This window comes from Muscardinus avellanarius (genome assembly GCF_963383645.1).
Source record: "Muscardinus avellanarius genome assembly, chromosome: 3".
Taxonomy (NCBI): domain Eukaryota; kingdom Metazoa; phylum Chordata; class Mammalia; order Rodentia; family Gliridae; genus Muscardinus; species Muscardinus avellanarius.
The window spans coordinates 130,827,473-130,854,945 of NC_137788.1; the positions used below are offsets into that span (position 1 = coordinate 130,827,473).

Below are 27,473 nucleotides of genomic sequence, written 5' to 3' on the forward strand. Positions count from 1 at the left end.
CCAGGCTGTCCTGCCTGGACCCAGGCTACTAGAGATGCCAGGCTCCAAACCTGTGATCCTCCTGCCTCAGCAGAATTTATTATTATTTTTTGGTGGCACTAGGGGTGGAACCCAGGGGCTTTTCTACTTCCGGGCTATACTCCCAGACTTATTTTATACTTTATTTAGAAACAGGGTCTCACTAAGTTGCTGAGAGCCTCCCTAAGTAGCTGAGGCTGGCTTTGAACCTGTGCAATCCTCCTGTCTCAGCTTCCCAAGTGCGGGGATTTCAAGTGTGTGCCACCACGCCTGGCTCAATATCCACTTTTAATCACTGTAAATCACTAGCTTTTTTTTTTTTTTTTTTTTTTTTTGCAGTACTGAGGATGGAACCCAGGGGCATTCTACCTACTAGCTACACCCCCAGCTCTATTTTTCTATTCTTTATTTGGAAACAGGGTCTCACTGAGTTGCAAAGGGCCTCACTAAGTAGCCGAGGCTGTCCGTGAACCTACGATTCTCCTGTCTCAGCCTCCCGAATGCTGGGATTACAGTCATGTGCCACTATCATGCCCAGTTTAGGTTAAAGTTTCATATAAATCTTAGGATCAGCTTATCAACTTCTGCAAAGAAGCCAGCCTAACCCTTTGAGGTACGGGCATATAATCCTTATTTTACAGATGGGGAAATTGAGAATTAGAGAAGTTACTTCATTTGCGCAGTCACATGACTAGGGAACGGCAGAACTAGGCGTTCAAACCCCATCACCTGGACTCATGTCCACCCCTGGGCCAGCGCCACCGGTCAGCCCCAGGATCACTGGAGACGCTGCATTGTGCCAGCGCAGGTGACTCGCGCGGCCAGCAGGCCAGTGGTGTCCCTGGGAACTCAAGAGTCCAGCTTAGCGCTGCGGGGGCATGAAGTCCCTTCCTTTCTGGACAGCATGGGTCTTCCCTTTGAGGGAGGGGCGTGGTTTAGATGTGAGCTGGCCCCAGGGCCCAGACAGGCCCCACCTTGGCTGCTCCCACTCTCTCCAGGGTGTGATCCTTCCTCTCCACCCACCCCCGCTCCCCTCCCCTCTGCCTCTGCAGCTGTCCAGGACGAGGGAGGGTCGGCACAGGCCTGGTTGGCATGCCCAGCTGACGGGACAGCTAGGACTCGTGGCCTGGCTCCCGGTGGGGACCCAGTAGGTGCCACACCGCACCGCACCCAGGAGGGTCTGGCCTGCCCAGCACGCGCCCCCCCCCCCAGCCAGCACCCCACACAGCCACCAAGAAAGCCGAGGTTCACTTTGGCAACAGGACTTTTATTCAGTCAAAATGAGCAGGGTGTGACAAAGCCCAAGTCAGGCCGGTTCCCACAGCCCGCCCTGCCCAAGGGAGAGGGGCTCCCCAGACGAAGCCACTGGGGACAGAGGCCGCGCCTGGGAGAAGGAGCCCACACGCAGGACTCTAGTTTTCTAGGAAAACACCACAAAGTCTACCTTCTTCAGCTAATTAACTAAAGTTCAGGGTGGGGGTGTCCCTAGAGGTGGGGCATTTAGGGACTTTACATTCTAATTTCATTCTTAAGGAATACATTTATCTTTCTTTTTTCTTTAAAAAAAAGTTTTCCTTCTATTTAAAAAAATGTTTCTGAGTGTAACCAAAAATAGGTATTTGTTTCCTTGTTTTTTTTTTTCTTTTTTCTTTCTCTTCTTTACCTAAGTAGTTTCAAGAACAACACACAGAAAAGAGAAACAAGTCACGAGAACATGACCCTTAGACACACCTCGTATAAAAATAGCTCCCGCCACCCCCGCTGACAGGCGGCCCAGGGGGTCAGGCCAGCTCTGGGCCGGGACGCCTCTGCCAGGGGCCTGCCCACACTCCCGGCACAGGCTCAGTGTATCTGGGCGCTGGCCCGTGCAGGCCAGGGTGCTGCCCCCTCCCCAGGCACAGGCGGAGAGGACCCTGGGGACTCCCATGGGGGGCGGGTTTGCTGAGTTTGAGACAGGGGGCGACAGACACAGGTGGAGCACAGGCAGCCTGCTAGGAGGTGGCTAATTTGGGATGACTTCCATTCCGAGGGACAGGTTTCCTCTTGTTTTTGGCTTTTTTCACATTTCTCTCTGACCAATTCTATCCTTATCCACGGGCCCCACTGGTCACTCGGCCTCTGCTCTGGGGAGAGGCCGCCAGGCCGGGGAGGCGGGGAGGGTCCAGTGACAAGCGGCCGCAGAGCTGCCAGCCTTGAGGTAGACGTTTTCTTTCACATCTGGAAATGGGGAAGTGCTTTTTTTTTTTCCTTTTTTTTTTTTCTAACTCTGGACAACAGTGTGGGGAGGGAAGGGTGCCCATAAAAGGGGCTTGAGGTAGGAGTGCATTCGGGCTCTGTGGGGCAGGGCTGAGGCTGCCACCTGCCCCAGGACATTCATTCCGGCTGAGGTAGGTGCTGAGAGACGAGACAGCGAGAGTCCATCCTGAGAAACAAGGGCAGAGCTGGGCGACCCCGTCAGGTGCCCAGCCGCAGCAGGGGCGTGGTTTTGGAGTCAAATTCACCTTCCTCTCTCTTCTCTCTCTCTACGGTTTGATTTTTTTTTTTAGAAGAAAACATGAGTTCAGTTCCAAGTCAGTGGGTGCCAGACAGCAGGACTCCTCCAGCTCCCGAGGGTCCCTGCCGAGACCACAAAGGCCTCAGGTCTCGACCACCCCCCGTCCTCCGGTCAGGACAGAAAGGCTGGGTGCCCCCCAGAGTGTCTGAACCCCACACAACAGGAGAAAGCTTGCCTTAGACCTGAGAAGGGGCCGCTCCAGAGCCCCCACACCCTGGCTACAGGCTGGAGCAGGCTGGCTGCGCAGCCTGGCCGTCGCTGAGGAGGCTGGGGCCTGCATCCTGGGGGGACAGCAGGGCAGCCCCTGGGCCTGTGCAGGGGCCCTTGGCCTCCACCGTCCTCCCTTCTAGAAGGCCGAACCCCTGAAGTGGCAACATTGAGAGCTGGGTCTCCTCGCAGAGGGTGGCGGCTGCGGGGTCCTGCTGGGGAAAGGGCCAGTCACGCAGGCATCCGAGTGGGGCTCAGACCCCATCCCCCCAGGCCTGGGGCACCAGGAGAAGCCCTCCCTGATGAGGAGGTTCGTGCCCAAAGGCCTGTGGCCTCAAGTGCGGGCAGGCTGGGAGAGGGCAGAGGTGGCGGCGTGGGCACTCACGGTGGGCCGGGGTGGCCCCGTCAGGGGGAACAGCTGCTCCAGCTCCTTGGCGTCTACCCGCTTAGCTCCTGGGCCCCGCTCTCCCAGGCTGGCCCCATTCAGGGCCAGGATGCCCGGGTCCCTCTGGTTCCGGGGGCCCTGAGGAGGGGACAGCTGGTTTTCCACGTCCTTACACAAGAGAACCCTAAGGAGAGAACAAGAGTTACATAAGGGAGGGCTGGCGGGAGCAAGAGCGCCGGCCCTGCGCCCTCCCCAGTGGCTGGGCCCCACCTGCCCCTCTGGCCGAACAGGAGGAAGAGGACACAGAAGATGATGCAGGTGACTCCGATGTGGATCCCGATGACGATGCCCGTGGTGGACGTCTGGCTGGCGGCTTCCTCCTTGCGGCAGTCGCATGGCAGGCTCAGGGCTGCAGGGCGGTGTGGGGCGGCTGAGGCACTCCTGCCTGCAGTGCCCCCACAGGCCTCTGACCTCGGCCAGACCCTCAGACTTTATGCCCCTGGGAGCCCAGCCCAACCTTTTCAGCTCTTTTTGCCAGTTGGTGAGCACCGACTGTGCCAATTCTCCCTACGAGAGCCCCTTCAGCTCTGTCCTGGGTTTTGGTTCTGGGGAATGAACCTGGGGGTGCTCTACTGTTGAGCTATACCCCCAGCTCTTTTTTAAAATTTTATTTTGAGTTAGGGTCTCACTAAATTGCCAAGGCTGGCCTAGAGAACGTGCTCCCCTCCTGCCTCAGCTTCCTGAGCTGCTAGGCCACAGTGCCTGGCCCTGCTATAGCTTTATAAGTATCTATAGCCGGGCGTGGTGGCGCACGCTTGTAATCCCAGCATTCAGGAGGCTGAGAATGGAGGATCGCGGTTTGCGGACAGCCTCAGCTTCTCAGTGAGGCCCTTTGCAACTCATTGAGACCCTGTTTCAAAATAAAGAATAAAAAATAGGGCTGGGGGTATAGCTCAGAGGTAGAATGCCCCTGGGTTCCATCCCTATTACCACAAAATAATAAATAAATAAATAATAAATAAAGTACCTATTATTACCCCTGCGTTATAGAGGAGAAAACTGGGGCCTAGAGAGGTTAAGTAACTTGACCAGGGTCACAGAATGTTGCGTAGCTGAACTCCAGACTCAGATATACATATGCCTGAGCATTCGAGAGCTGTGTGCACCATCTCCCACCCCACAGGCTCTTCCTGGTTCCCCGGCCAGTCCCCGCCCCACCACTCACCTGTCCTCTCAGAGGATCCCCTCAAGGACACGAAGCGCACCGTGGCGTTGCCTTCCCCGTGCTGGTTGTAGGCGAGCAGCTTGACCTCGTACACAGCACTGGGGTCTGGGGAGGCAGGGCTGCTAGAGACGGGCCCACCCCCCCAGCCAGCTCTGTCCTGGCCACACTGGGAGGTGACCAGCCCCGCACCACCGGCCCCCAGCCCCGCAGACAGCTCACCAAGCCGGCTGAGGTTGTAGGAGGAGACGGTCCCAGGCAGCAAGATAGGGCCGGTGAAGGAGGCCCTGCTGGCAGGGCGGTAGAACAGCTTGAAGCCGCCCTCCAGCTGAGCCAGGCGGGGCCAGGGCTCCCACAGCAGCTGCAGGGAGGAGCTGCCCAGGACCCGCACTGACAATGGCGGTGGGGCAGGAGCTGTGGGCAAAGGAGGCCGAGATGCTGGGGCTCAGCAGAAGCTTTCTTTTTCTTTTCTTTTCTTTTCTTTTTTTTTTTTTTGTGGTACTGAGGATGAAACCCAGGGGCATTCTACCTTCGAGCTACACCCCCAGCCCTATGTTTTATTCTTTATTTTGAAACAGGGTCTCACTGAGTTGCAAGGGGCCTCACTAAGTAGCTGAGGCTGTCTGCAAACCGCGATCCTCTTGTCTCAGCTTCCCAAATGCTGGGATTACAAGTGTGTGCCACCAGGCTTGGCGAAGCTCTACCTTTCCACCTGTGACCAGGACCCCCGAGAGCCTGAGCGCTGTCTGGCCTCTGAGCTGGCTTGCCCTTGCTCACACGGTGCCTTCCCATGAAGCAGAGCAGGGCACCCCTTCCTCTGAGTAGACCTAAGCCCTGCTCAGGCGCCTGGGGCAGTAGACAACCTCGCACATGCAAGGTGGTTCTGCTGTGATGTACTGAGAGTCTCTGGTTTTCTACTCCACATGGGGTCTCACCTTCCCCCAGGGTGCTGGCCCGGGTTGGCACAGAGGCTGAGCTGGCCCCCCGGGGTGTGTAGGCCTTGATGTAGAAACTGTAGGCCGTGGCAGGCTCCAGGTCGCTCACCAGGTGCTGAAAGGTGCTCTTGCTTACCGCCTCCTGATACTCCAGCTCCGGTGGGTCTGGGAAGCATAGGGCGGGCAGGGCGCGTGAGGGTGAGAGGCGGCCTTGCAGGCAGCGGGCACAGGGCCAGCCCCGGCCTCCCGGCCACACCCACCAGCAGCCTTCCTGATGTGCAGGACGTAGCCAATGATCTCCTTGGTATTGACCAGGGGCTCACTCCAGGACACACGGACCTCAGTGGAGGACACAGAGATGGCCTGAACATCGCGGGGGGGCCCGGGCAGCCCCTCGGCCCACAGCACGGTCAGCCTGGCGCTGGCCTGGGAGGAGCCCGCACTGTTCTCAGCCACACACTGGTAGATGGCCTCATCTTCGGGTCCAATTCCGGAAATGGTCAGCGTGCTGCAGAAGGAGGGAAAGCCTCAGGCCACCCCCTCCCAGGATCCCTGAAGGGCAGCTAGACTGCCCAGTCAAAGCGTGGGGAAACTGAGTCCCTCCAGAAGACATGACTTGTTTGAGGTTTCCCAGGCCCGGGCTCACACCCAGGTTCCCAGACTCCCAATTCAGAGCTCAGCCCGGCCCCCTCCCTGTCTCTTCCCCACCATCACCCAGCGCAGGGCACACGTGCACCTGTTGTTGTTCTTGAGCCTGACGTGGCCTCCGGGCCCCAGCACCCGTCCATTCTTCAACCAGGTGACGTGAGGGGGCGGCTCCCCCTGGGCTTGACAGGTGAACACGGCCGTGGTCCCGGCCGGCCTGGAGATGGACTGGGGATGCTGGACAAACTCGGCAGGGGCTGGTGGGAAAGGGCAGTGTTGGGGTGGTCAGGGCTGGCTGGGAGGGAAGGGGCGGGGGAGCGGGGCAGGCACGGGCCACAGGGCTCTCAGGCATGAACTGGGGGCTGATGTACCACCATCCTGAGAAGCCTCCACCCTGGCCTAGCTCAGGAGGAAGCCCACCTCCTTCCTTCCTCCACCTCTGCACACCAAGAGAGGACTCCATTTTAACGACTGTCCCAAAGACTGACATTTGTAACCGAAAGCAATCAGAGCTCCCTGTTCAGGGAACACCTAAATAAGTAAATAAATGTGCTCATAGATTTGGCTGTACCTCCAAGGCGTGGTGATGGGGGGTGTGCCTGCAGGATGGGCTTCCCGTCCCCGAGCGCAATCCCGCCCTCCTCCAATCCCAGCCCTCATGCCTCTAACACCTGAGAAATGAAATGCTCAACTGTGCTCACGTGGACCTGGTGAGTGGCAAGGCATGGGGCTGGGTTGGGTAGGGACACCAGGTGACGAGGCCGCGGGAGGTCCATACCTTGCACCACCAGCCGGCCCTGTGCAGTCCTCCGTACCCGGGTGCCAGGCCTGTTGGCCGCACACACATAGACGCCCGAGTGCTGGACGGTCACGTCTGAGATGATGAGGTTCCCCGTGCCCAGCACCTGGATGCCCTCCACCCCAATGGGGCGGCCATCTGGGGAGGCAGCAGGGGAGGGCCAGGTCAGAGGTGTGGGCGAGGGCAGCGCTGGCATCTGCAGGGCTCTCCTTCCCACCAGTCTCCCAGTGAGCCCCAGGCCTGCCGTGGTGCCCCTCCCCCACAAGAGGCAGCAGGGAACTGGGCAACAGCCTTTGCCCAATGGTAGGGCCTGAGCCTGATCCCACTGTCATCCCTGACTCCCCACCACGGACGGACCTCAGACTCCATTGACATTTCCCAGCCCAGCATGTCTCCCTTAAAAAATAGTGCCATCGTTTTAATATCCATTTCCATCTTGGATGGTCGGTCACAGTGTCCACTGATAAAAAGGCTCTGAGAAGTCTCCCACTCAAGGGACCTGGTTAACTTTGTTTCCCAAACTTGTTAGGCCACCCAGCCGGTCTGTCCCTCCTCTGGGTACATCGCGCTCTGCTGGACCAGATGGTCCCTGCAGCGCCTCGTGGTTCCTCCGGAGGGTGAGGCCACTCTCTCCAGCCTCTCCCAAGGAACCGGACCCTCCCCCCACCCCAGGATCAGATTAGCACAGTCAGAACACAAGGAGACAGCTCCCCATTCAGCCCCTGAAGTGGTGAAATCTACTCCATTATCCCGCCGGCGGCCCCCTCCCTCCCAATCACTCAGCTGCCACAATGTGGCACAGTCTCCCTGTGAATGCGACCCCACCCCACCCCTCCAGAGTTTCCTTCCCCCGTGACCTTTCTGCACAGACAATGTGGGCCCATCTGCACCCTTTCCTTTCTTCCTTCAGCTGCCTAGGGATTTAAGCTGGGGACCTAGGGGACAGGGCTAGAGACTGGGGCCCAGATGAGGGTCTGAGGTTTTGAGGCTTGGGATTGCATAGCTGGGGATGTGGCCAGGGTATAGAGGGCGGGGTGGTGCAGCAGGGAAGAGCCTGGGGTGCTGAGGACTGCAGGGGTCCTGAGGGGCCCGATGCTGGGCGGGAGGCAGGGTAACCCAGGGAGTGAAGACAGCCATGGGCGGGGGGGGGGGGGGGGGCAGCCAGGCCTCCCATCCCACCAGGAAGGGAAGCTCAGTCCCTCCCAGGCCACAGGAAGGGGCCTGACCCCCAGGGAGAGCAAACAGGATCCAGATCCCCCCAGAGCTGGGTGAGGAGACTTGGCCTCCCGCGGTGGGGCAGGCAGGAGGGGTAGGGCTGGGGGGGGTGAGGCTCACCCAGGCGGCTCCAGGACACAATGGGGCGCGGGTTGCCCGTGGCGACACACTCCAGCACTGCGGTCTGGTGCACCGTTAGGGTGAGGTTCTCAGGCCCCACGAGGATCGTGGGCTCCTTGTAGGCCCCAGAGCCCGAGCCTGGGAGGAAAGCGCCACCTTTCCACACTTGGGCTAAGAACTTTCCCACTCCGCATCCCACCTACACCCAGGACCAACACCAGCCCAGGAACCAGATCCCAGGGGCAGAGAGATGCCAGGGCCAGGATAAACCTCACACCCACACCTCCAAAGCCTGCCCTGTGGGAACTGCAGCCCTGAGGAAGCCCTGGGGATAGACAGGGGACTGGCTTCCCAGGGGGCAGACTGGGTTCTCCCTCCAAGCCACACCCCAGCCATATTTTTTAAAATTTATTTTGAAACAAGTTTTCACTGTGTTGCTGAGGCTGGTCTTGAACCCTTAGTCCTGTTTCAGCCTCCCAGGTACTGGGGTCACATGGGTTCACCTTCGGCTAGGCACAGAGCTTTGCGCTGCATGCTAACAGGCGCTCAGTGGCACTTGGTGGGTGAGGCTGGGAAGCCAGCGTAGGGGCGGGGACCGAGTTAGGAGACTGGCTGGGGAAGAACTGGGGCATCCAAGGGAGCTCACCCGACACAGTGAGTCTGGCCCCATGGCTGATCCGGACGTTTGCTATGTTGGAGGCTACACAGTGGAAGATGCCGCTGTCCTCGGCCCGAAGTCCCGTGATCTGCAGGACCCCCTTGGGCAGCAGCGTGTACCTGTGCGGGAGGGACACAGCAGACCATCAGCATGGCCACGGGGACACTGGGTACCAGAGACACAGCCCAGGATCCGGGCACTGTCCCAAGCACGGTCATCACCACGGACACACTGGGACTCTCGCAGACGGCTGCACCCTCGTTCTCAGTTGGGAGTTGTCACACACTGTCCTCACAGACACGGTCAAGAGCCTAGAATCTGGGCCCAGCGAACCACATGGACGCTGGTCCCAGCTGCAGCAGCCGAAGCCCCATCCGCCGCCGCACCCGGAGCTGTGGGAAGTCCTTCTCCAAGTCTGGCCTCGAGCTCACCTCTCGTTGTTCGTGTCGATGGGAACTCTGTTCTTCTCCCACGTGATCAGGGGCTTGGGAAGGCCGTGGATTTGGCACTGGAAGCGGGCCACGCCGCCCTCCTCGCCCGCGGTGGCCTGGGGGTGCACGTAGAAGTCGGACATGGCTGCAGGGAAAGAGAGGACGGTGGGCACACGGCTGGGGCACGGGGTGGGGGGACAGGGTAGTTAGCTCACACAGGGACCCCGAGGCGGGGCTGCAGCTTGGGGCATACACCAGCACCTCCCCCCGAGACCAGGCACAGGCCAGGCTGGTACTGTGAGGAAGGTCTGGACAAACCCCTGAATGGCACCTCCAATGAGGCTGCCAGGGCTGGGGGCACCGGTCCCCAGAACCCCCATGAAGGCCACCCAGGGGAAGCCCGTCTGCAGACACCTTCCCGGAGCCTTCTGACTTCTCATAAAATCCCCGTATGGGATGTAAGGCCCAAATATGCTCCACAATTGGAAACCGAAGCCCGGAGAGGGAACGGATTAGTCCAGTGTAGCCCAGCAGGGACACAGCAAAATTGCCCGGCCCCGGGTACCAGGCCCCAGTAGCACTTTTTGTTTCTCCTCATCGTCCCCCTAACCCCAGTTCTGCAGTTTCTCAATGTGCCCCAAGAGGGTGGTGGATCCATCCAAGGTGACAAGCCTCTCAGAAGCCTGTCAAACCTACCAATCTACATTACAATGTGGCATAAATATTCAAAACCCCTCCCTACCTTTTGGGGATCTGAACTCACTGTTTAAACTCTGGTCTGCAGAGGTGCTGCCACCCCCACCCCCCCTCAGTCACGGGCTGGTTAAGTGTTCCTACCCCCCCAGCCCCCCCCCTCGGCCCCAGCACTGCACTGCAAAGCCCAGGGAAGAGCCCCTCCCACATGGCTTCCCAGCTTCAGCGCCAGGGCTGTGATTTCATTAAAATCCACTTTGCTTCAAGTGCGGGACGGCGGTACACCATCTGTCCAGGCAGGCAGCCCCTCCCCTCGGGCACTCCATCAACTGGGACAGTCGCTCCCCTCCCAGAAAGAGCCCTCCCCCACAGCAGCAGGGACACTGAGCCCGCCCTGCCCCTGCTCCCGGCCCAGGCCCTCCCCACAGCCCCCACGCCCTCGCCCAGGCCCTTCGGATCCACAGGCCCGTCCCCACTCCAGGGCAGCCCGAAAGGCCAAGCCTTTGTGCACTGCTACCCGAGTCTCCAGGGGCCAGCTCCTTTGTGGTGTCTTCTCCATCTCATTTGCATGTGGTTCATTAAATATAAACATGCATAAAAATCCCCCGCTCTGCCTCCTCCTGAGGGTCTCCTGGGAGCACAGCGATGGGTGTGTGCACGCCTCGTATGTGTACGCGGGCCGTGTCTCTGGGAGCTTGGTTGTGTCCCTGTCTCCATCTAGATGGGAATGGAGGCTTGAATCCGCCAGCTCCTGTGGCTGGTGTAATTCTGGTTCTGGGTGTACTCAGTCGTGCATCCCCACGTCCGCGTAGATCTCAGAGTATAGTATCCTGGGGCCCTGGGGGGCTAGGGGCCCGGCTGGTATCCCCATTAGGCTTGGCCAGAGAATCCCCAAGGGAGCCCTGGAGGTCAGCCTGTCCTATCTCAGGCCAAAGGCTGTGTTTGACTAAAGGCCTGCAGGTCCACCAAGGGGCTTGCGGGGGGCCAGTGGGGCCTACTGCCTGCAGGCTCTGATCTTCAGGAGGGCAGGTCTGGACGCAGGCCTGGGGACAAGAAAGGACACCCAGCCTCCTGGGTCTGCTGTCCGTGCCCCCCAGGCCCTGCCCACCTGGGAGCTGCCTGCCCCCCTCACTCCAGCTGGAGAGGAGCTCGCAGCCCGCAGGGACTTTGGGCAGGGACTAATGGCTCTGCTGACTACAGATGCCTCCTCATTAAGGAACCGGAGCCTTTTGTGCCTCCAGCCCCCACCCTGGGCTCCCCAGAGGCACCTACAGCTAGGAGCTGGCCTGAGGAGAGGCACATGGGCAGGGCTGCAGGACGGCAGGATGCTGGGCGAAGTCCAGCCTCTGAGGACGTCCTCCCTCCTCAGGACCAAGCCAGGACAATGGCAGGGAGGCAGGGGCATGCTGGAATGTGACGCTGGGGGAGGCTGGCGCTGGCCGGGTCCTCCTCACATCAGCAGGCTAGGTCCTAAAGGGCCCGGGCCCCTCCCTGTCCACATTTCCTTTCCCCGGGAGCAGCTCCTTGCCACACCTCTTTACCAGTGGCAGCTCTGCCTAATACTTCATCTGAAGGGAAGCTTTGCCTTCAAAGTGTTTGAAGCTGGACCCAGCGGTGCACATCTATAATCCCAGCTGGTTGGGAGGCTGAGGCAGGACGATCATAAGTTCCAGGCCAGCCGGGCATGGTGGCATGTGCTTGTAATCCCAGCGCTTGGGAGGCTGAGACAGGAGGAATGCACAGGTTCGAAGCCAGCCTCAGCTACTGAGTGAGGCTCTCAGCAACTTAGACCCTGTTTCCAAATAAAGTATGAAATAGGTCTGGGAGTATAGCCCAGAGGTAAAAAAGTCCCTGGGTTACACACACACACACACACACACACACACACACACACACTTAAAAAGACTAAAAAATAGGGCTGGGGTTTGTAGCTCAAAAATATAGCGCTCCTGGGTTCCATTCCCAGAACCGAAAAAAAAAAAAAAAAAAAAAATTCCAGGCCAGCCTAGGCAACTCAGCCTGACCCTGTCTCAAAATAAAAAGGGCTAGGGGTGTGGATCAGTGGTAGAGCGTGTGCCTATCGTGGGCAGGGCCCAGGGTTCAGTCCCAAACAGGGGTGGGGGGAGCACTTGGAAGTGAATCCCTTGATTTTCCAAAGGGGAAACTGAGGTAGGTTCTCTGCCAGGTGGCCCCAGGTTCTCTCTTTCAACCTAAGGGCAGACTACATGTTGAAATAGCTCTTCTCTCTGGTTGGCAGGAACCTAAGGAGACCCAGAGACAACTCCTCAGCACCTCCCTCCCAACGTCCAGCCAGCTCACAACAAATGTCCCTGTTACCCAAGGCTTTTTCTCTCACTTCTGCAGAGATTGTGTGTGTGCGTGTGCGTGTGTGTGCGTGTGTGTGTGTGAGTGGTGCTGGGGGTTGAGTCCAGGAACATTCTACCACTGAGCTATACACTTAGCCCCATTTTTTATTCTTTATTTTGAAACGGTCTCACTAAGTTGCAGAGGGCCTAAGTAGCTGAGGCTGGCCACGAACCCAGATCCTCCTGTCTCAGCCTCCTAAGTACTGGGATCACAAGTATGTGTCACCACGCCTGGCTTGCAGGGATCATTAAAAGTACCCACCCCCTGATGATCCCTGCACAGCCCATAGGTGACCCAGGGCACACAACAGAAATCAGAAGATGAAGCCGGGCATGGTGGCGCACACTTGGAATCCCAGCATTTGGGAGGCTGAGACAGGAGGATCGCGGTATTTTGTGGACAGCCTCAGCTACTTAGTGAAGTCCTTTGCAACTCAGTGAAACCCTATTTCAAAAATAAAAATAAGTCGCTGGGCATGGTGGTGCACGCTTGTAATCCCTGCGCTTGGGAGACAGAGACAGGAGGATTGCGCAGGTTCGAAGCCAGCCTCACTGGCTTAAGAGACCCTGTTTAAAAAAAAAATTATATATGTCTGGGAGTGGAGCCTGGAGGTAGAAGGGCTTCCAGGAACCTCAGTACCACCAAAATAAATAAATAAATAAATAAATAAGAATAAAAATAGGGCTGAGGTGTAGTTCAGAGATAGAATGCCCTTGGGTTCCATCTCCAGTACCACACACACAAGAAGAAGAAGAAGAAGAAGAAGAAGAAGAAGAAGAAGAAGAAGAAGAAGAAGGAGGAGGAGGAGGAGGAGGAGGAGGAGGAGGAGGAGGAGGAGGAGGAGGAGGAGAAGGAGGAGGAGGAAAGAAATCAGAAGACAGATGAGGTGCCCTTCACCCTTCTTCGTGAACTGGCCCTCGTCCACAGCCACAATCTCTAGACGAGCCGCTCAGCTGAGCTTCCCCCGGCTCCGGGCTCACAAGCAACAGCACCTTTTCTTTGGAAAGCCAGGGGTGAAGGATGTGGTGGCCACTGTCCCTCCAGTGCTGCGTGGAGCATCTCGCGGGAGACCCTGGGCCACCATGGGGTAGTGGGCTGAGGGGGGCCGCTGAGCACGCTGGGGGCACGTGTGGCTGACGACAGTGTGGACAAGTTACCACCGTCACCATGGCTGGTGAAGCTGTTTGTGGCCAGCGCCGGTGGCACAGTGTCCGTGGCCAGCAGACGTGAAGGTGGTGCTGTGACCTCGGCCGTTAATACTTGATATACTTCTGCAGACGTTTGCTGGCCTGCCGGGGTCCCTTACTTTAAGGTGGGTGGTGGGAGGGCTAATGGGCAGTGGCTGGGGGCCCCACCAGGTGTAGGGGCCAGAGAAAGGATGGGGGGGGGGAGCACCTTTGTCCCCAAGCACTCTGGGAAGGAGCCTCCCGGCCGGCCACAACACAGCCAGGCTGCGGAGAGGGGCGGAGTGAGCCCAGCATCCACTGCCTCGGGATGGGGCAGAAGTGGGCAGGAAACGGTTCCTGGACACCCCTATAAATCACCCCGAGGGGAGGGGTCTCCTGAGAGCCAGACCCAGGGCCTCTCAGGGAAGGGGGGACTCTCCTCCGGTCCAGGACCTCTGGCGAGGTCAGGCCTGGATCTGATTAGACAGGCTCCAGGGGGCCGCAGGGGGCAGCGAAGGGTCGAGGCAGAGTGCGGGGAGGAAGCCCGGGCCGCCCACCCTCTGGCTGCAGCCGGGGGGCTCCTATCCGGTGCGTGGGGATGAAAGGGTCTTGGGCACGTTTGCACGGAGTGTTAAAACAGAGTCACTGCAGAGGCTGGTGACGCGCCAACTGCCCCTCCTCCTACAGCCGATCAAGAGGGGAAATGGGGTCGCCGACTCTCCTGGAGGCCCAGGCCCAGGCCCTTCTCGGGACACACGGCTTCCTGGACACCCACCCTCCTCAGGCGGCCCGACCGCTGCTGTTTTGCGTCCATTAGACACATCACGGATCCCATACACTTCCACCCACTGCCCCAAACTTTCCCCTCTAGAACCACAGTTAACATGTTCGTTGGTGTTCATGGGGATCCGAGCCCGCGCCCCGTAGACACCCAATGCCTGGATGTTCAAGCCGCTTACATAAGACAGTGAAACATTTGCACATAACCTACACCTAGCTTCATTTATACTTTTGTTTTGAGGCAGTACTGGGAATTGAACCCAGGGACATTCTACTTCTGAGCTACAGTCCTAGCCCTATTTTATTTTAAAACAAGGTCTCGTCAACTTAAGGGCCTCACTAAGTTGCTGAGGCTGGCCTCAAACTATCAATCCTCCTATCTTAGCCTCCCATATGGTGGGATTACAGGCGTGTGTGTGTGTGTGTGTGTGTGTGTGTGTGTGTGTGTGTTACTGAAGGGCCTGGGACATACCAAGGAAAAGCACACATGCTACAACATGGATGAACTCTGAGGAAGACACTTGCTAAGTGAGACAAGCCAGTCATAAAAAGACAAATTCGACGCATATGTGGAAGCTAGAGAAGGCAAAGTCCTAGAGGCCGAAAGTAGAATAGTGGCTGCCAGAGGCTGGGGGGAAATGGGAATTATTATTATTGTTTAGTGAGAAACATTAGTATTGTTATTTACTAAGAAACAAGAGTTCCATCTCGTACATTTTCACAAGACGAAGACTTCTGGAGATGGAAGGTGGTGATGGCTGCACACAGTGTGAACATACTTAATGCCCCAGAACTGTTCACTTAAAAGAGGTTAGGAGCCGGGCGTGGTGGCGCACGCTTGTAAACCCAGCATTTGGGAGGCTGAGACTGGAGGATCCAGGTTCAAGACCAGCCTCAACCACTTAGTGAGGCCCTCCACAACTTGGGGAGACCCTGTTTCAAAATAAAAGAATAAAAAATAGGGTTGGGGATGTAGCTCAAAGGTAGAATGCCCCTGGCTTCCATCCCCGGTCCGGAAAAAAAAAAAAAAAAAAAGTCAGGAAGCGGGGCCCATGGTGGAGCACACTTGTAGTCCCAGCTACTCAGGAGGATGAGATATGAGGATTGTGAGTTCAAGACCAGCCTGTGCAATTTAGCAACAGCCAAATACCAAAATAAATAGAAATAAAAATAAAGAGTTGTGATGGTAAATTTTACATTATGTGTATTTTACGACAGTATAAACATTGGAAGCCGGGCGTGGTGGCGCATGCTTGTAATCCCAGTGCTTGGGAGGCTGAGACAGGAGGATTGCATAGATTCGAAACCAGCCTCAGCTACTTAGTGAGGCTCTCAGCAACTTAGTGAGACCCTGTTTCCAAATAAAGTATAAAATAGGTCTGGGAGTATAGCCTGAAGGTAGAAAAGCCCCTGGGTTCTACCCCCAGTACCACACATACAAAAAAAAAAAAAAAAAAAAAGAATAAAATAGGGCTAGGGGTGTAGAATGCCCCGGGTTCCATTCCCAATTGCGAAAAAAAAAAAAAAAAAAAAAAGGAACCAAGTTTAAGTCAGGCTTGCACACCTGTAATCCTAGTACTTGGGAGGCTAAGACAGGAGGATCGCAAGTTAACAGCCAGCTTAGCAACTTAATGAGACCCTTGGCAACTTAGCGAGACTTGTTTCAAAATAAAAAAAGAATAAAGGAACCGGGCGTGGTGACACACGTTTGTCATCCCAGCATTTGGGAGGCTGAGACAGGAGGATTGCGGTTTGCAGACAGCCTCAGCTACTTAGTGAGGACCTTTGCAACATGGTGAGACTGTTTCAAAATAAAGACTAAAAAATAGGGCTAGGGGTGTCACTCTGAGGTGGAATACCCCTGGGTTCCACCCCCAGTACCGCAGGAAAAAAAAATAATAACAAGGGCTGGGGTGTAGCTCAGAGATAGAACATCCCTGGGTTCAAACCCAAGTACAAAAAAAAAAAAGAAGAAGAAGAAAGAGGAGGAGGAGGAGGAGGAAGAGGAGGAGGAGGAGGGAAGAATTGAGTTCCCATCTCCAAATCACCATTCCAAGCTGGTGACCTGGGGCAAGGTACCATGTCACAGAACCTCTGTCTTCTCATTTAACAGTTCCCATCTCTAGAGCTGCTGCATGCAGGGCGTCCAGTGCTTAGCACAGTCCTTGGCCAACAGTAAGTACTTACTGTCTATTCTGGAAGAAACATGATAACATCTGAGTTAAACGGGAGCGGAGAGGTTTTGGAAGAGCAGGTGTGGGCCCAGGGAGGAGGTGGGTAAGCCAGCTCCCTTCCCAGAGGCTGAGGCTGACTGCGTTGGCGGGGAGCCTCCTGCTCTTGGAGAGGTGAGTAGAGACAGAATTTGCAAAGTCTGAATGGTGGGGGGCAGTGGCGGGGGTAGAGTGAGCGGGGTACATGCCAGAGCTCAGCCCTTTCCATCTTACTTCTGCCCGGGGGCTTCATAGAGGCCCCCTTAGACGAGCTGTCAGTTGGAAGAGGCCGCTGGGTAATTGAAGCCTTGATTTCTCTAGTAAAATGTTTATGAAGCCCATAAAGTCGGGCCTTTATTGGCCAGGCTCATTCCGGGGGCTGGATGTGGCTCTCTGAGGTGCAGTTAAAACACCTGCTGCACTCGGCGCCCATGGCTTCCTGGCCTTCACCCAGACCCACCAGGCGCAGCCACCGGTCCACAGGTTTGGGGCAGTGCGGCCCAGGAGGGCAGGGAAGAAGCCAGGGTCTGCCTCCTAGCACAGCTCTTTAAACCCCTCAAAGCACCTGTGAAGTCCCATCCTGAAAAGTCTGTGAGAGGTGCAAGGTGGTTGAGCACCCCAGCCCTGGTGACTCGCTGAAGGCTCCTGCCACGGGTACCGGTCTTGCCACCAGGGCTGTCTGGCCAGGTTCACCTTCCCATCCCTCCCATCTCCCTGTCCTCCATCCGGGCCCCCACTTAGACCCTCAGCTCTATTGCAGAAAACCCCCACCTGCCGGGCTGCTTTTGGGAAGGGGGCACATGTGCTTAGAAAACCTGATTTACTTCCTCAGCTTCCCAAGGAGAGCCAGAGCTGAACTGAGGTTTTGAATCCAAAGCGTGCGTTCAGAGGAGGGGGCGCGGTGTGGAGCCTGGGTGTTGGAATGGGGGCATGGACCGGGGTACGGAGAGGTGCCTGCGTGGGCTTCGCTGGGGTGATGGGTTCTTCTGAGCCTGGGCCTGGTGACCCTGCTCTGGAAAGCCTGGGCATCCCTTTGTCTGCCTCATCCAGCCCCTCGGTCCCCGGCCCTGGCCCCCCAACCCCAACCCCTCCTTCCCACTCCACCACCAGCTCACCACTCCCCCAGCCCCCGCCCAATCCTAACACAAAAGACAACTTTGTCTTTCAAGTCAGCAGCCATAAATCCACATCGCTCCCCTCGCTCCCCTCTCGGCAGCCACCTCTGACAAATGTGAGCCTGGGTGGGGGAGACGCGGGGCCCGTGGGGGGCTGGATTCAGCTTGGGAAAGTCCCTGGCTTCGGTAGCAGGTAGCCCCGGGTGGGCCTCGAACCTCTGATTCCATAGTAGGCCAGAGGTGTGGCTGCAGGAGAGGCGATCTGGGCTCTCAGCAGTCCCCAGCAACCGCTGGGCTTTTACAACGCGGGGAGAATAAAGCCTCTCAAAGCCCCGCTCTTAATCACTCAGCCTGTCATTTCGGAGACTCTAGTTCCTCCTCCAGGTCAAGCTGGCTCTCCACCCTCCAGTCTTGGGGGGATGTGTGAGGTGCGTCTGGGGGGTGCTGGGGACCCCGGTCCGTGGTGCGCTAGCCTATCAGGGTGGATGGCTGCATGGCATCTAGTGGTGGCCTCCCTCGGGTTCGGGTAAAGAAAAAAGAGCATCGTCTGCTCTACACGGCCACGTGCTGACCCCTCAGCTAGGTTTTCAAAAGCAGTTCTGATTGCAAGTATTTTTCCCTGTTTTCATCCCACGTCTCAGGTGCTGGGTCAGAGGAGTGTCCTGGAATCTGGTTTGGAAAATCCAATCGCCTGTCCTATTTTTGTAGCCACTGAGCCCACTCTAAGCAGTCACTCAGCAGATACTTACTGAATGGGACTGAGTTCTGGCATCCCAGGGGCCAAGTCCCTCCATCCCACCGGCCCTGTCCTTAGATGTTTCCACCCAAACTCTAAGAAAGAGAAGAGTGAAAATCTTAAGTTACAGTAAACCAGGTCTGAAAAACAGCCCTGCAAAAGCCAGGTGATCAAGTTAAACCCACAGCCAGGCAAGCCTGTAATCCCAGTATTTAGAACACTGAGATAGGATCACAGGTTCAAGGCCAACTTCAGCAACTTAGCAAGACCCCCATCTCAAAATAAAAATATAATAATAAAAAGGGCTCAGTGTGTAGCTTGGAGGGAGGATGCCCCCGAGTTCGATCTCCAGGGCCCCCAAAATAGTTAAACTTACAAACATTGGTATAACCCTTAGAGGCGAAGATTTCCTCTTTTGAAGGTTAAGTAATTTGCCCAAAGTCACGTGGGCAGGCAGTGGCTGGTGCTGAGACAGGCAGTAGAGCTTGGAGTGGTATCGCTTAGAGTCCAGAGCTCTCGCCCTGTGTCGCAGTTCCCCGCAGTAAGGGAACATATATTCAAACAGAACCAATGATGGACACAAACACTGGGCCAGGAAAACACACAGGCACCACGTGTCTTAGACCCTGCCACTCTCATCCCTACTCATTCAGAGACATAGGGGGCTTCACTTTAATTGTCCCAGGGCTTGGTGGTTTTACAGAGTGTAACTAATGCAGATAAATATCACAATAAGGGGGTGGTGTCGCCCCACTAATGCCACTGTGCCCATAGGTCTTTCCTAAATTCTATTAACACAGGTAAATGAACAGCTAAAATACGTGTCCCAGTTAGTTTTTCTCCAGCAAGCCCAACTCTGCCATCCAGGAAAATCCAAGCTGCAGGGTCTTTCCAGGGTGGGGGCTGCAGGGCTACTCTGATAGCTAGCTCGCTTACAACATAGAGAAGTAACTTACTTTCCTGGGCTTGGGAGTGGGAAGGCAGAGCTTTGAGAAATGCCAGTGGCTTCCGTGGGAGAAAAGGGTGGCAATGGAACAGAGCCAGCTCTTTTAACAACTGGATGATGTTGGTAAAGCCCATCCCCGGGCCTCAGTTTCCTCCTGTGTAAAAAGGAGTTGGGCGAGTTATAAAGTATCACCTAGCTGGAAGCTTTGAGGTACTCTGCTTCCAAGTGCCAGCCTAGGGTGCACAGTCGGGGACTGGGAGTCGATTTGAGACTCTTATCTACCTTGGATTTGAAAATGTCCAGGTCCCGCAGAGCCCGTCTCCACAGACTGCACGTCTCTGCTGGTGCCAGGTCTCCGATCTTCCTTAGGTAAACCTGCCCAGTCCCACGATATCCTTAACTTCCGTTGTTCTGGACAGGACACCGGATCCCCCTCACCTCCCGGAAGGGCGTCTGGTTAGGGGGCCCCCGGCTGGAGCTATTAAGTAAATTGCTTTCACATGACCGTGAGGACAACTCCTCCCCCAAACTTCCAGAGCCACTCCATGGGGTTCATGGAGTACGGGCTGGGTCATGGAGAGGCAAGCCGGGGTCACGCCTGGCCTGGCTGCAGGTGCCCTCTGTGGCCTTTTTGTAAGGATTTTGCTTTTCTCATCTATAAAATGGAAGTGGGCCAGGATGGGCAAGATAATCTCTCGGGTCCGTACCAACATTGAGATTCTGGGGCGACACTGGGGAGAGTGGTCCCTCTCATCCAGGAAAGCACACTCTCCTTGTCTCTCAGCTCTGATCAACCCTGCATTTACGTCTCATGGCACACTGCTGGTCCAACACCAACACTCAACAGATGGAGGCCTGCTGTTCTTCCACCTGGACGCTCTCCACATAAACAGTGTGTGTTGGGGAAGAGAGAAGTCTACTCCAGGACAGGATCATGGGGCTTCTTGGCTGGCCTGAGACTGGCAACTCTTGGAAACAGGCTTACTAGGGTGATTCCATTGCTGCCCTCTAGTGGCTGGAGGTCTCCTGGCACCCAGGAAGCGGTCTCCATAGAGGGTTTCAAAAGGTTTTCCATCAATTCAAAGGAATCAGTACACCCACCCAAATGATTCTTTTAGGACTTCCGGGGTCTCTTCTTAACAGCCCCTTCTTCACCAGCTGTCCAGGTTATGAACCAAGGAGTCACTGCCCATCCTGCTCCCTCTCTCCCGCAGGTGACGGGGCCCCAAACCCCGAGGCCTCCCTTCTCCACCGCCTTGGCTTAGGGTCTCGTCACTCACAACTGTTTCTGGATACCTTCCTACCTTCCCACGTCCAGTCTTCTCTCCCTCTTTCATCCTGAAGCCATTGTCTTCCTGAAGGTCCAATATGATACTGGCTTTCTGGATCCAGGACATTCTACTGAGGATGGCATGCACGGCCTTCATTATTAGGGCCAGTTCATTCTGTCGTCAATGACGTGTACTCTGACCATGTGAGATAGGTCTGCCTTCCCTGGACACTCCTGCCTGGACTCTTCCTGCCACCCCCAATGGGAGAAGCACTCTTTTGTTCTTGTTGTGCTGTCCACAGCTCTCTCCTAGCCTATCAGACTATATTAGAGTCAAGGGTTCATATGTCTATGTGTCTATTCACCTGTGGTGTAAGAGTCCCTTACTACTTCAGGGAACTGACTGATTTACCTTTCTTCCTCCAGCTCTGAGAACAAGTAGTAGGGCCTAGTAAACTGTTGACTCAATCTGACTTTAAGAGTTTGCATGCCTGTAATCTTCGTACTTGGAAGGCTGAAACAAGAGGGTCACAGGTTCAAGGCCAGCCTCAACAACTTAGTGAGACCCTGTCTCAAAATAAATAAAATCAGGTAGGCCGTGTAGCTTGCGGCTATAATGCGCCCTGGGTTCAATCCCCAGCAACACACACACACACACACACACACACACACACACGCCATATCATGTGGAGGGTGGCATCGTCTGTCAGTCACTCCCAGTCTTGTCCCATCCTGACCCCCTGGCACAATTCAATGGTTGCTCTCCACAAGTTACTGCCTCGTAGTCTCAGCTTCTATGAAGTTGGACTGGGCCCCTGCTTCTCAAACTTGGTTGTGGAGCCGAATAAGCTAAGATACTAACAACACAGTTTTCTGGACGCCGCAGCCGGAGATCCAGATTCACGGAATACCAGGAATCTATCCCATCAGTGCTTGGAAGGCTGCGCCAGGAGGCTCACTGGTTCGACGGGGGCCAGCCTCAGCAACTCAGACCCCGTTTCCATAAAAAACAGAAAACGGGCCTGGGTAGGTGTAGCTCAGAGGTAGCCCGCCCCTGGGTTCAATCCCTAGAACCACACAAAATAATAAAAGTTCAAGGGGGTGACTCCGATGCGCGGCAAGGACTGGGAGCCGAGGCCCTTGAGAATCCCGAGCGGGGCCGGTTCTCAGCCCAGCCCCCCACTCCTGCCGGCGCCCGGGGCGGGGGCCTGAGAGCCCGCTCGGGCTGCGCACGGGTAAGTGGGACCATCTGCTGCGCTCGGGGGTCAGCGCGGGGTGTCAGGCGCCCCTCCCCCCGCCTCTGCCCTTTGACCCGGGCGCGGGGACGGCCCCGGCGAGGCCGGCCTCCGCGCGGAGGGGGAGGCCGCCGGTTCCCACAGCCCGGCCGCCGGCCCCTTTGAAGTGGCCGCAGCTGCCGCCCCGCCCGCGCTAATCCCCGGCGCGGCGTCCGCGCCCCCCCGCATTGCAATGGTGTCCGCGCTGAATGGCGCTGGCTAATTACCTCGCTCGCACCACCGCGGGTGAATGAGAGAATCCGGCATTGTGCGCGGCGAATGGAGAAAATAAGACGGCCATTGTCCTCGCACGCCAAACGAGGGTTTGATGTCGCGGGGGCGAGGGAGGCACCATTTCCCGCCACCCCTCCCCCGCCGCCCAAATTCCCCAGCTGGGCCCGGCCTCCCGAGGAGGGGTCCGCCCGGCAGGGGAAACTGAGGAAGCAGCTCCAGGCGCCGCCCCGCGCCTCGGCTACCTGCAGGCCCGGGGATGCTGCTGGACCCCCCCCCCCACCCGGCCCCCGTCCTCCTCGACCCCGAAAAACAGGCAGAGCCTCCATGCAACCGCCTAATTAGACTACGCTGGGGACACGAGAAGCCGTCGGGGAGCGTGTACACCCAGGGCACTTGCACAACTAGGTGCCCAGCTGCGTGCCGCCCATGGGAACACTAGGAAAGTTGGGCCCCGCTGCAGAGATGTGCGGAGAGAAGGCAGAAGAGACTCAGAAGAGGAGCGGAAGGGGGAGGGGTCAGCGCTGGGAGCCTGGACCCCGGGAGAGGGGCTGGAGAGGGAGGCCTGCAGAGCCTGCAGAGATTTAATGCTCAAACCCGCGGCTGCAGCTTTGATCCAGGGAGGACGGCTGGGCCCGAGGGTCAGGCTGGGGGCCCGGCCGGCTGGTGCAAACGCTACCCGCACACATCAGACCAGCCGGCTGCGTGTTTTCTCACCTACAAGACATGCGGTGGTTCAACTAAGAAATCAGCCCGAACTAAAGGAAACCCTGGCGCAGATGAACCGCTGAGGAACGCCTATTTATGCAGACATGAATTCATTGCGTGGCATCAGGCTACATCGCCACCAAATAAGGAGGGGCTTTGTGGGGGGCGACTGCATTCGCAAGATCTGGAAGCGTCTTTCCTCTCGGGCATCTCAGTGCTCAGCTCAGAGGCAGGCAGGAACAGGAGACATGCTCTCTGAGAACTGATGGCGTTCATTTGAAAATCGACCCTCTTTAACATTCCTAATTCTGCATAGCCCTTTTCTGGAAACATGTACATCCTAATCCCCCCCTCCCCTTTTCAGTACTGGGGATGGAACCCAGGGGCATTCTACCTCTGAGCTACCATTCCAGCCCTATTTTTTGTGTGCTTTTTTTTTTGGGGGGGGTGGTACTGGGGATGGAACCCAGGGGCCTTCTACCTCCAGGCTACACTCCCAGACCTATTTTATATTTTATTTGGAAACAGGGTCTCTTAAGCCAGCAGAGGCTGGCTTCTAACCTGGGTGATCCTCCTGTCTCAGCCTCCCAAGCGCAGGGATTCCAAGCGTGCGCCACCACGCCCAGCTCCAGCCCTATTTTTTATTCTTTATTTTGAAACAGGGTCTCACTGGGTTGCAAAGGGCCTCACTAAGTAGCTGAGGCTGTCCACGATCCTCCCGTCTCAGCCTCCCAAGTACTGGGATTACAAGTGCATGCCACCACGCCTGGCTTGCTAAATTGCTGAGGTGGACTTCTAACCTGAGATCCTCCTGTCTCAGCCACCAAGTACTGGGATTAAAGGTGTGCGCTGCACCTGACCTGACCCCGGGGGGTGCCTTTCAAGACCCTCTTTCAGAAGAGGGTGGGATAGGGCATGTAGGGTACAGTTAGACATAGAAAAATGGCTGTTGGCTCATCTTAGAGCCAAGAGAAGCCAGGCATGCATGGCCACTCTGGGCTCCTGATAGGGATTCAGATGCCCTGAGGGTAGTTTAGGAAAGCCCATGGGAATCCTGCGTGGCTTTACTGCTGTCCCCAGCCCCAGGATGTCGAGGGCTAGAGGGTGCCTACGGGAGGCAAGTGTTTCTGTCTTCCTTTGTCATGAGTGGCTGCCCGTTCTGCCCTCAGCACGCAGTAACTACAGCCACACCCGGGGCTGCAGAGAGGAGCAGCCCCCCCCCCAGGAGTTTGCAGATAGTGGGAGGGACAAACTATGGGCTTCCTGTCCAGAATGGACTTTCTCTTCTGATCTCTCAAGCAAAGCTGGGCACAGGGCCCAATGGATCCTTCTTGAATTGATGTGATAAAAAGCAGTATCATTTTATTTCAGGAAAGCCTTGATCCCATCAACTTCACACCAGCTGGCTTATAATGATCTTGATTTTGTCACAGTTCGATGGGAAAATGACTAATTTGAGAGGCAAAGTCAGAAACAGAAGGGGGGGCAGGAATATCAATCAGGCTCAGTCTGGGCTCGTTCTACATAATATCATTATTGGTGATCTAAGGTAATGGAATCAAGACTATTCTAATCCAATCTGCAAGTGAGAGTAAATTAGACAGGCTTCTCCAGGGTGCTAGAGGCCTGGAACACGATTTTAAGAGACCTCAAAATATTAGCAGGGAGGGAATTGCAGAGGGTGGTGTTCCATATAAGCTGGAATGTAAGAGACAAAACAAAAATAACCCAAAGGAAGGACAAGGAAAACGTAAAACAAGTTTGAAAATGGCAGGGAAGAAAAAAAAAAAAAATCCAGGACTTGTTTATCACTGGGGCTCAATTCTCTAAGGTCCTAGTCAACTCTGGCTCTGAGATTAGAGCCCAAATCCCATCTGACCAATCAGCACATTGGAAAGAGCATCTGGACCCTTTCTGTCATAGCTCGTACACCCCAGACTTGAGACAAGGCCCTCTTTCTGGGCCTCAGTTTCCAGGGCAGTGATATAAGAAAGAAACATGGACTGGACAGGAGGCTGGTGAGCCCCGGGGAAGGCAGGGCGGGTGAATCAGCAAAGCCAGGATACGGCCCCTGCTCCCATATGCCCTGGCTTGGGAGCCCTCACAGGTGGCCAGTGACAAGCTCCTGTCCCTGTGTCCATCCTGTAGCCTCCAATACCCGCTCTGCTTCCCCCCAACTAGAACTGGCCAGTTTCAAGGTTTACCCGTGAACTCTGGTCTAGCCTTATCCCTCTGTCAGAAATCTTTGGTCTGAGCCAGGTGGGCATGGCAGCACACGCTTGTAATCCCAGTACTTGGAAGGCTGAGACAGGAGGATCGTGAGGGTTCGAAGCCAGCCTCAGCTACTTAGTGAGACCCTGTGTCCAAATAAAATATAAAATAGGTCTGAGAATGTAGCCCAAAGGTAGAAGACCCCTGAGTTCCATCCCCAGAACCCCCCCCCCCCACATCTCTGGCCTATACACAAGCTGGGAGGAAGGGGACCGGGAACCTGAGACCTCCACTCTCTTCCTACACCAGTTCCAGGCTCCCAGGTTGGGTGGGAGTCAAGGTCCTGAGCTAACCAGGTGAGAATGTTCCCTCCCCAGCTGACTATAGCACCTGGAGGGGGGTGGGGGCAGCAGGCACTGGGCCCTAGATACAAGGACACACACACTCACACCCTTGCACGTACACGCTGGTTCTCACTCACACCCACACAAGGCACACTGGGCCAGCAAGGTGTGAGGGGACATGGGGGTGCTCATGGCAGACACAGTCACAAGCCCGGGCCCCTGTCCTAGGAATTTTGAACCCCTAAAACCAAGGGCCTCCATCCTGGGGACAGTCCCAGCCCGCTGCAGTCAGGCAGCTGGGGAGTGTAAAGGAGCACTGGGTCCCAGGCTGCTTGACCAGGGCTGGTGTGGCACTCCTGGGATGTCATGCCTCCCTTCCTGACTCTCACCCCAGGAGGCCCTGCTTTAGGGTACCCGGCCACATCTGCCCCCTTCCTCTCCCTTGTAAGGACCCTGACCTATGCTGGGGCAGATATCCTGCCAGCAGGTGTAGCCTGTCACTCCTGCTGGGTGCTGGGGGCTGTTGAATGAGGTGGGGGCAGGGAATCTACCACAGACCCCTCCCAGCATTGTTGGTGGAGGGGATCATCTCCTGGCATCCGTGACAGGCAGGGACTGTGGCTGGGGTAACTCCCGGAGGCTTAGACCATCTTGCCTGGCGCCTGTGGCTGTGGCCCAGGACAAGGGACAGGACAAGGACAATCAGCAGCCTCCTCCTCCAGGGTGATGATGGCTCTTGCCTCCCTTCCCCTCCCCCTCCTGCCAGGACCCCTGGGGAGAAGGAGCTTCTCCAGCCATGCCTGTTCCTCTCCTGTGATTTGTTCTGAATTTTCAAACAAAGAGTAATTATGACAGATGTGGAGCAATCAGCATCATTATGCGGGGGAAACAAGAAAGGGAAAGGGAGCTGGGGACCCTGGGGGGAGGGGAATTTGTCTTCCCTCCTCAGGAAGAAGGGACTCCCACCTCGACTCCCACCGCAACCTCCAATTTCCTTTGCTGTGGGAACCTGCGCCTGGGCGCCTGCACTGGCCTCCCAGGCAGGGCACGACTTCCCACAGTGGCGTCCAGGCCTGGGTGCCTGCACTGGCCTCCCAGGTAGGGCACGACTTCCCACAGTGGCATCCAGGCCTTACTGGGTGGAGGGCGGGGCACCCAGATAGTGGATCCCATGTTGGCCTGGGTTCTAGGCTTTTCTCTGTTCCCCACACTCTCCCACCCCTGCCGGCCCCTCAGGTGGGTCAGGCTTGGTTTCTGAGGCCTTCATACACATCCGTTCTCAAGGGATAGGAGGAGCCCCCCCTACAATGGCCAGGCCAGTGAGGGCTGGGTCAGGCAGACCTGGTTTAAACCTCAGCTTCCCTACTTGCATCTGTACACCTTGGCCAACCAGTCATTGCGGGCTTCCATTTGCTCCTCTATAAAAGAGGGTCACCAAGATCTCTCAGTGGCATTGTTGTGGGAGTTCAGCAAAGGACCACAGAGAAGGCTTAGAGCAGCGGCAGCCCCAGCTTCCTGGGACTCTACCCACTACTCCTTGCAGGTTCTCCCAAGAGCCTGCTCCTGGGCGTCCCGAGCGCACAGCAGGCCCCTGCAATCTGCCACTGGAGGTCAGGAGATCGCATGCCAGGGCTACTGGTTAGCCCATACTCAGAACTATGACCCAGGAAGCACAGGACAAGCACACCAGTCGGCTGTGGGGAAGGGGAGCATAAGAGACACCCCTTCCTGAGGGGCCCCCTCACCTGGCCACGCTGGGAGATCAACCTGTCCTTAGCAGTCATGCCCTCCAGCCCTCAGTTTTCTTCCTTCCTTCTTTCCTTCCTTCCTTCCTTCCTCTTTTTTTGGGGAGGCACTGGGGATGGAACTCAGGGGCATTCTACTTCTGAGCTACACCCCCAGCCCCATTTCTTATTCTTTATTTTGAAATAGGGTCTCACTAAGTTGCAGAGGGCCTCACTAAGTAGCTGAAGCTGGCCACAAACCTGCGATCCTCCTGTCTCAGCCTCTCAAGTACTGGGATCACAAGCTTGTACCACCACGCTGGGCTCAGGCTTCAATTTGCAAGTCTATAAAAGGAGGAGACTGTACTCCTGAGTTTGTCCCGCAGCTCTGGTCCCACCTGGAGAATGGGAAGACTGCTCAGACCCTATGTGGGCTGAGAGTTTTAGGATTCTTTTGCAGCAGCCCATGTCTCAGTGAAGGGGCTAGAACTCAATTCTCTCTCATGGTG

At 56.4% G+C, this 27,473-nt stretch overlaps 1 protein-coding gene across 1 annotated transcript in view; it reads right to left on the reverse strand.

Annotated features, from left to right (window-relative positions):
- Positions 1-2,790: 2,790 nt before the first annotated feature.
- IGDCC3 (immunoglobulin superfamily DCC subclass member 3) overlaps positions 2,791-27,473 on the reverse strand; it is a gene marked incomplete at both ends in the record, with an annotated part of 36,054 nt that continues 11,371 nt past the window's right edge. Inside the window, 12 exons of the mRNA XM_080691639.1 lie at positions 2,791-2,991; positions 3,165-3,348; positions 3,435-3,573; positions 4,390-4,494; positions 4,609-4,800; positions 5,322-5,486; positions 5,582-5,829; positions 6,058-6,223; positions 6,745-6,903; positions 8,101-8,238; positions 8,747-8,877; positions 9,190-9,334. Of these exons, the coding sequence (XP_080547765.1) occupies positions 2,791-2,991; positions 3,165-3,348; positions 3,435-3,573; positions 4,390-4,494; positions 4,609-4,800; positions 5,322-5,486; positions 5,582-5,829; positions 6,058-6,223; positions 6,745-6,903; positions 8,101-8,238; positions 8,747-8,877; positions 9,190-9,334 (1,973 nt within the window). The remainder of the gene's footprint in view (positions 2,992-3,164; positions 3,349-3,434; positions 3,574-4,389; positions 4,495-4,608; positions 4,801-5,321; positions 5,487-5,581; positions 5,830-6,057; positions 6,224-6,744; positions 6,904-8,100; positions 8,239-8,746; positions 8,878-9,189; positions 9,335-27,473) is intronic.